At 33.0% G+C, this 9,180-nt stretch overlaps 1 protein-coding gene across 1 annotated transcript; it reads right to left on the bottom strand.

The window, feature by feature from the left end:
• Window positions 1-7,979: 7,979 nt before the first annotated feature.
• LOC102611353 (defensin Ec-AMP-D1) lies at window positions 7,980-9,180 on the bottom strand. The gene is made up of 2 exons (XM_006470821.4): window positions 9,013-9,180; window positions 7,980-8,441 (listed from the first exon to the last, which is right to left on the bottom strand). Exons 1-2 carry the CDS (start codon window positions 9,071-9,073, stop codon window positions 8,272-8,274), a joined length of 231 nt encoding a protein of 76 aa, XP_006470884.1. The 5' UTR covers window positions 9,074-9,180; the 3' UTR covers window positions 7,980-8,271.

Below are 9,180 nucleotides of genomic sequence, written 5' to 3'. Positions count from 1 at the left end.
AATTTGACTATAAACGACCTTGTTTGCCAATTTATAAGAAAACTGGATGGGAAGCCTATCATCGACCCATAGAAGGCGTTCAAGCAGTTTCTGGAAGTAAAACTAAGGAAAGATATGAGCCACAGTCACAACTACCTGTAAATATCTTTTTACTTCCTTGTTGTTTTATCATTTGCATTATTGTCTTTAATAATTTTCTTTTATCATTGTTTTTTTTTCTGTATTCTTTTTTACTCTCGAGCCATGTGCTTTGCATGTTAATTGACACAAAAATGCTACTTCATACACAGCTATGACCCACTGTCACCAATATTCTTAAATATGACTTTTTGTTAAGCACTCACAAATTATTTTTGAGAAGTATCCCAATGGCAGCTACTCCTAATGAATAAATCAAGAACATTTGTGTGCTTTCTGGATTTAACTATGGCAAATATAAAGAGTTCGTTGAGGCAGCCATAGATCTTGGTCAAAGTATAGCAGAGAGAAAATTACACTTGGTGTATAGAGGAGGTAACCAAGGGTTATCAAAATTGGTCTCAGAAGCTGTTTTTGTTAAAGGAAGCCAAGTGTTAAGCATCATCCCAAGAGTCCTAAAACCTTTGGGCAGTTTGTCTGACTCACTGACTGAAAAAGAGTTAGCCGTCTTAGGTATACAAGAGAGAATAACTGAAATGCTAAATCATGCTGATTCTTTTATTTTCCTACCAGGACATCTTCCAACTCTAGAGGCACTTATCACATTAGCATCATGGGCTCATTTGAGCATTCACCATAAACCCATCGGTTTGTTAAATATCTTATTGTAGATGCACATGTAGTAATAAACACGTGATGATTATTTAGTTTTTATATGCGAACAATAAATCGACCTAAAGGAAAATTTCTTATTTAACATGTTCTTATTATCAGTGTTTGATTACTACACCAAGATATCATATAAAAGTTAATATTTTTTTCCAAATATAGAATATTAGTAAAGTATATGGTATCTTGAGATGGGTTCTACCTTTATTTGAATTTATTTTTATTTTAAGACTTATTGGAGCTTGTGTTTTTTTGTTGTTTTCTGTTCAGTTACGTCTTCTACCAATATTAGCGCCAATATCGATTCTATTCTTATGCTAAATGGCTCTAACTTCCAAGTCATGGCAAGAGAACCTCTTAATAGTTCTCAGAGTCATAAATCTCGACCTTACTTTAAAGGTTGATTCTCTCTCAGCTCTTACAGATAAGAGTGCCCTTAATGATAAAAGGGAAATACAAAAGTAGGAGAGATCAAATCGCATGTGTATCATGACCATAAAAAAGGTCATTCTGAAAGCATTTAGGGGCTCAATGTCTGAAAAGATGATTATGGCCAAAGAGTTCCTTGCAGAAATTGAACATAGGTTTATCAAGAATGAAAAGGCTGAAATTGATACTCTTGATTAGCCTAATTTCAATAAAGCATAAGGGCAAGGACAAGGGTAAGAAAAGGAAGAAAGATAAGAAAGTTGCTGATGCTGCACCTCAAAAGAAATAACAAAATGAATCAGATGATTCAGAAGGCATTAGTTGTTTTTTTTTTTTTTTTGTTGAGCTAAAGGGCATGGTTTGGTTTGTTTTGAAGTTAACTTAACTTCGGTACTTAGACACATATGATGGATAGATTTTGGAGTAATAACTCACATCACTGTGTCTATTCAGGGTTGCTTGAATTGTCGAAAGTCTAGTGATGGTGAAAAATAACATCTATGTGAGTAATGGCAAGAAGGTCAAAGTTGAAGTAATTGGAAAATTTAGTTTATTATTACGAACCGGATTTTATTTGGATCTCGATGAAACATTTATTGTTCCATCTTTTAGACCGAATTTGATTTCCATTTTCGCTTTGGACAAATTTGATTATTCTTGTTCATTTTTAAATGAATAATTCAATTTATTTCATGATTCAAAACTAGTTGGTTCTAGTTTTTTGTCAAGCAATGATAATCTTTATATGCTTGATACAATTGTTGTTAAATGGATATTTCTTTAATAATAATTTTGATGATAACAAACTTGATTAAAATTGATTAAGTCTTTAAAAGCTCAAATGTTTTTCATACATTTTTAAATAAATCACTATTTTGAAATAGTAAAGGTTTGTACTTAAATGAAAAATGATTTTATGAAAGTTGTTTTTTCAAATTCATGTCCTTATTAATACCTTTTAGAAACTGTCGGCGATCGGACAGTATGATAACCACTAACCAATATCCAACAGACTTGGTGATTAGTTTTTGGATATTGTCGGCGATCCGACAGTTTGATAACAGCTAACTGATATCAAACAAACTTGGTGATTAGTTTCTGGACACTGTCGGCGATCCAATATCTTGACAACGGCTAACCGACATCGAACATAATTAAAGATTAGCCTCTGGACACTGTCAGTAATCCGACTTCATGCTAACGGCTAACCGACATCGAACAGAATTGAAGTTTAGCCTCTGGACACTAACGACAAACCGACTTCTTGAAAATAGTAAGCCGACATTTTCTTTGCAGGTCACTGGACGATAACAATGATCCAACATTTCAATAACGGTGATCCGATAATTTGAAAATCTGTCCAACAATCATTTGCTCAAGTCAAAACGGCGATCTGACTTCTAGTTAATGGCAATCGAACTTCGAGTAGAAAATCAATAACGGCTATTTTTCAGCTCTAACTATAAATAAGCTCAATCAAATTCAAATAAAAGTTTATCACAACGTTATCATTGAACTTGTAAACAAGAATACAACATTTATTGAGCTTTAAATTCGTTCTTGTTTCATTTATTCACACATTGAGCTTAGATTTGCAATCATATATTTTGTGTGAGAGAAAAACACTTTTGTAATATTTGTTTTGAGTGATTGTAAGTGTTGGAATACACTTGGGATAAGAGATTGAGAATAATCTCGAATACACTTAGGTTAAGAGATTGGGGATAATCTTTTGGTGTAAAGGTTGATTGACACCTATAAAGTCAATTGTAAGAGTTCTTAAAACCTTAGAGGCTTGACTAGTGGAATTCTCACGCCCAGTGAGCGTAGTGGCGTGGACGTAGGCAAGGTTGGCCGAACCACGTAAAAATATATGTGTTTGAATCTCTCTTCCCTTATCTTTTTACATTTTGGTTTATTTATTTATTATTGTTTTAAATTTGTTTAAGATTTGCATTAAGTTTTGTTCAAGCATTGCATAATTTTTTAGAAACTCAATTCACCCTCCTCTTAAGTTGCTTAGATAGTATTTCAATTGCTTCATTTAATGTATCCTTACAATTAAATACACAAGGTTTAAAAAGCAAATTAACCAATGAGAATTCAGTTGCGTTATGGCACAGAAGATTGGGTCATATCTCTAAATAGAAAATAGAGAGACTTGCGTCAAACGAAATTCTCGACCTCTTAGATTTCACAGATTTTGATATTTGCATTAACTGTATCAAGGAAAAACAAATCAATAAAAAGATATTTGAGGCCAACAGGACTTTGAACATCTTAGAAAATAGGACTTTGAACATCTTAGAACTCGTACATACATATACTTGTGGGTCATTCCCTACAGTGGCCTGGAATGGTTATCAATATATTATGATGTTCATAGACAATTTTTCTAAATATGGCAACAATATATCTCCTTTATGAAAAGTCACAATTCTTGGATATGTTTAAAAATTTTAAGGCTGATGTTGAGAACCAACTTGGCAAAAGAATAAAAAGCGTCAGATTTGACCCTGGCAGTGCTATGGTATATATGATGGTTTATGTGAACAACATCCAGGATCGTTTGCTAAATTCTTAGACAAGTGCGGTATTGTCTCACAATATATTATGTTGGGTACGCCCACTATGAATAATGTTGCTGAAAGATGAAACATGATGTTTAAAGACATGATGGGGAGTATGATTTGTCATTCTACCTTACCAGAATCACTCTAGGGAGAAGCACTTAACATTGCAGCATATATCCTTAACAGAGTTCCAACTAAAGCAACTACTAAAACACTTGTATATTTGGCGATGTCTAGTTTAAGTAAGGCCTTATAGGCCTAATGTGAATAAACTAGACTCAAAGATGGTGAGTTACTATTTTATTGAATACTCTAAAAGATCCACGTGTACAAGTTTTATGATCCCACGACTAGGAATTGCTCAACTCTTTGAAGATGTCGAGTTTGCGGGGAGAGATATAATTAGGGACTTTGTCTTTGAAGGGGTATGTTGATATTCTTATAGGTGTTATTGGCATTAATCAGGGTCTCATTTGTGACTTTGTTTAAGACACAGTATATCAAGACAATGTTGTAGAATCCCTATATAAGAAGTTGTCCCAGGAGAACAAACTCTACCACCTCAAGAACGTATGCCATTAAAGAGATCCATTAGAGAAATGAGAAGTGCAGTGTCAGACTACTACATTGTATTTCTCGAAGAACATAAAATAGACACTAGAGTAATGAAAGATGATCTTATCAATTTCTATAAAGCCATAAAAAGTTCTAGCTCTCAGAAGTAGATTGATGTTATGAATGAAGAAATGAAGTCCATAAAGGACAATGACGAATGAGATCTTATCCCAATACCAAAAGGTGTGAAACCTATTAGTTGTAAATGAATATTTAAGAATAAGAGGGATTCGAAAGATAATATGGAGAGGTACAAGGTGTGTCTTATCGCAAAGGGCTTCATACGAAAAAAAGGCATTGACTATATAAAGACTTTCTCTCTAGTTTCTTTGAAAGACTTTTTCAGGATTATAATGTTATTGGTGGCACATTTCAATCTTGAGTTACATCAGGTGGATATAAAGACAGCGTTTCTCAATAGTGACATAGATGAAACGATCTACATGGTGCAACTAGAAAACCTTGTGTTAAGAGACCTAAAGAATATGATTTGCAAACTTAAAAAAATTCATTTATAGACTCAAGCAAGTATATCGACAATGGTATTTCAAGTTTCATTAAGTGATCATCTCATTTAGTTTTAAAATGAATTTGGTCGATTGTTGCATATATCATAAGTTCAGTGGGAGCAAGTATATTTTTATAGTTTTATATGTTGATGACATTTTACTTGCTAGCAGCGATAGAGACTTATTCTTTACACCAAGAGATTTCTAACTAAGAATTTTGAGATGAAAGATCTTGGTGATGCCTCTTTTATAGTAAGCTATAGATACACTGGAATCACTCCCGGGGTGTTCTTGGATTATCAAAAAAGAGTTATATCGAAATGATTATCAAGAGATATGGCATGCAAGATTGCAAACTAGGTGATAACCCTATTTCTAAAGGAAATAAATTTAGTGTCAATCAGCGCCCTATGAATGATTTTGAGGAAAAGCAAATGCAAAAGATTCTTTACGCTTCAACAATAAGAAGTCTGATATATGCTGAGATTTGTACACGACCAGATATTGCATATGTTACTAGAATGTTGGGCAGATATTTAAGTAATCCAAGAGCAAACCATTGGAAAGCAGCTAATTGAGTCTTGCGGTGTTTATAGATAACAAAAGACTACATGCTTATGTATCATAAGTCAGATCAACTTGATATCATTGAGTATACTGACTTCGATTTTTCTAGATATTAGGATAGTATAAAATCCACTTCGTGTTACATCTACCTGCTAGCCTGGGGTGCTGTCTTTTGGAAGAGTACTAAACAATCTCTTACAGCCTCTTTTACAATAGCAACTGAGTTCATAACATGTTATAAGGCATCCAATCAAGGAATATGGCTATGGAATTGTATTACGAGACTGCATATAGTAAATGGTGTTAATAGACCACTCAAGTTATTTTGTGACAATAAGTCAGTAGTGCTATCTAATAACAACAAGAGCTCGACGAAGACGAAGTATATAAACATCAAGTTCTTAGTTGTTAAAAAAAGAGTTTAGAGTGGGCAGTTATCTATAAAGCACATTAACACAAACTTCATGATTAGGATCCGCTTACTAAACAATTGCCACCCCAAATATTTCATAAGCACACTGCTCATATGAGTGTCATATCATTAAATGATATTCAGTTTTACTGGGAGTTTGTGATTTTAGATGCTCTTATAATATAAACATTGTTTTTTTAATTATTTTAGTTTATGGATATTTCGGGTTATTTTTTGTAGAAATAAATATTTGGTTTATTCACACTTTGATTTAGTACAGTTTGATCTCACTAAGATTTAAGGTGGAACAATTGGAAATGGGCATGCTAAGATCACATTGCATGAAATTTTCATGCTGCACATTTACATCATGATCCATGTCATTTAGTTGTATTGGCATAGTGACTAGTGTTAGGTCGAGTTACGATAATTGTAACGAAGGCCGCTTTGATTATATTTTGGTATGATTGATGGATCGGATTGGTTATAGATTTATTTTGGTAATAACAATAAAGTTGAGCTCATACAGTTATTTTTGCAAAACATAATTATAAAGTTATACATATAGCTCAAGTCGTAGATTGTTGGATTTTTAATCCAACATTGTTGGATTAAGGAATCCCACGTTGGCCTTATATCTGAATAATTATGTGTTGCGGACTATCATATAAAGTTAAGTACAAGTAAAAATGATCTATTAAGGTTTTCAATGATATGAGTTTTAATGTATCTGACAGGATGTTGGCCTTTAATGTGTAGAGACTTAAGTGTAATTTCTATTTCTATGATAGGCTGAAATAGAAATACTTAAAGACAGGAAGAAAAGTTATCTATATAAGTGGTTATGGTCCCCAAGTCACACGTGTCGTTCTATTCTTTCTGACATCTCATCACTAAAGAGAGCACAAAGAAAATTAAAAAATTCTTTAAGAGAATGTGTTGCTCTGAAAGGCCAACCACACGACGCCAAAGAGCAATTAAATATTATGGATTCATGTGCGCTTTCACATATTTTGTTTTTTATTTTTGGTAATTCAACATGAATATTTCTAAATTATAAGTCATCACCAGAGATTTCTTATTCTACCGTATAAATCACCGGCTAATCAATTTGTTATTACAATAACATATAAGTCGATGAAGATTGTCCTAATCAATAGCAGAGCCATGATTTTAATTCGCGGGCTATCGAAATACAACACAAGTTTAAGAAGGTTAGGGGTTGCCTTCGAAAATAATAAGTTGGGGATCATCTTGAAAACTTTTACCTTTATTTTTCAAAATTTTCAAAAGATTTGGGTTACCCCATGCAGAAACTTAGTTCCCCTTCTAGTCCTAGTCAAGTGATTCTAAATCTATCCATGCTTTCTTTCTTCTCTCCCCAACGAGTAGCTTTCGATCAGACGCTTTTACAAAATTAACAAATAGTCTGTGTGTTATGAAAAATTTTAGTGAGAGTTATAAATTTAGAACCTTCTTTAGGCAGTTTGAGTTCCAAAATACTCTTGGAAACTTGTATGAATTTGTCAATTGGAAAGCCAAAAAGACAGTACGAATAGCACTGTCAGTTGAAATTGAGAAATACTGAACATACAGTTATAAAAAATCTAAAATTAAAGTTTGGTCTCCTATTCAAAACATATTGTATTATCTATTAATAATCCCTTAGTTAAGTTAGTCGGTATTCTCTTCTTGTACTTCTAAGTTCGAGTCTCCACCAGAGTTATTAAACTTTGTTATATTGAGTTAAGTGGACATCAAGTATATTACACTTTGATTGAATTATATATAAATATTCAAAAAAAATAGTATTATCTCTTTGACTTGAAGCTAGTGCTGATTTAATGTGATATTTGTGTTAATCTTTCAAGGGGTTTGTTACTTCTAGTTATTAAATAAAAAGTTAGATATGATATAATACAGTAATATAAATGTCCATATGAAGCATAACATTTCTAAAATCTCATCACTGCTGGCATCATAAATATCATTCAAATTTACTCAAGGATCGATTCAAGACACGTAGCTAGTGACTATAGTCAGCTCCTCTCTCTCAAGTGATACGAGTGAAATTAACACTAGATTTTCGATTTATTTGTAAGTGCCATCACAGATCCTGAGATCAACCATGAGGAAACTATTGATCAAGGATCTAACATGTAAATACAAGTACTTGAGATATACAAAAGGTTACAAATATAAATAGAAACCGCAACCACACCTCACACATGAAAGCTCTAGCAACTCAACAACTGCAAATACGCCAAGATAATACAACAAACAAAATCAAGTATCCGGCCACAGGGATAAGGGATCCTTGTTATTATTGTAAAGAAACTAGCTTCTTCATAAAGTGTTTTTAACATCTTTTAGTGCAAAAGCATCGACGACGGAATCCGCGGCAATGGCCACCGTGGAACCCTTCAGTTTGGCAAACAGCAGCACAGTTGCTCTTACTCACACATGGCCCCTTGAACCGGTGACTCTGAGACTCGCATATCCTAGCTTCTGCCGCCCTCAGCCCCATTTCTGATTTTACATCAATCAATATAACCACGAAATTAATTTCTTAATTAGTAAGTCAGTGAGTGCAAGGGAAGGGATGTAAAAGAATGCAAATCCTAACACACAACACACTCATCGTTTGTATTTGAAGTTTTGACACACTTGAAATTAATTAGCTATTAAAAGATTACTTGTGTGCATCTTTTCCTGTGTCGGAGTAAAAAACCCCTTTAGTTATTGTATTCGTCACGGTTTTTGCCAATTATTTAATTAGTTTCTGTATTTAAAAAAAAATTACCAAAAACGCAGTGTCTTTGCTTTCATCGTTAATTAATGTTTGAATTTAACTTTTTAATAATTACATAATATTTGTGTTTGAAAATTTAAAAAAAAAAAATCTAACAACAAATGAAAAACAAAGAAAAAGTTAGCAACAAAGTAAAATTTAAAAGAAACAATCATAGCAACAAATAATGATGTTTCAAGTATTCTTTTTTAAAATAGGACGATTAACTTGACATTTGGTTCAAATTATAGAAACTAAATAAATATTTTAAATTAATATCAAGAGAAAATGGTAAAAGAAAGAAGGTACCACTGGCAAGAAGCAGCAGCACAAGTAGAACAGTTGAAAATAAACGCACTGAGCGCTCCATCTTTAGTCTTCAAGGCCAAAATAATCAAGAGAGATTAGATGAGAGAGCAAAGGAGAAAAGAGATACTGGTGCAAGAATACAATCCATGCAAATGTCATATATATATA

This window comes from Citrus sinensis, chromosome 8 (genome assembly GCF_022201045.2).
Source record: "Citrus sinensis cultivar Valencia sweet orange chromosome 8, DVS_A1.0, whole genome shotgun sequence".
NCBI classification, from domain to species: Eukaryota; Viridiplantae; Streptophyta; class Magnoliopsida; order Sapindales; family Rutaceae; genus Citrus; species Citrus sinensis.
The sequence above is the reverse complement of the archived record's forward strand: the minus strand, read 5'-3'. Positions and strand labels throughout refer to the sequence as shown.

Bases quoted from the DNA above. Each gene is read 5' to 3' on its own strand.
- LOC102611353 (XM_006470821.4), bottom strand. From the start codon at position 9,073: ATGGAGCGCTCAGTGCGTTTATTTTCAACTGTTCTACTTGTGCTGCTG. The intron at 8,442-9,012 runs GTACCTTCTTTC...ATGTAAAATCAG, and splicing joins GCTGCTGCTTCTTGCCAGTG to AAATGGGGCTGAGGGCGGCA.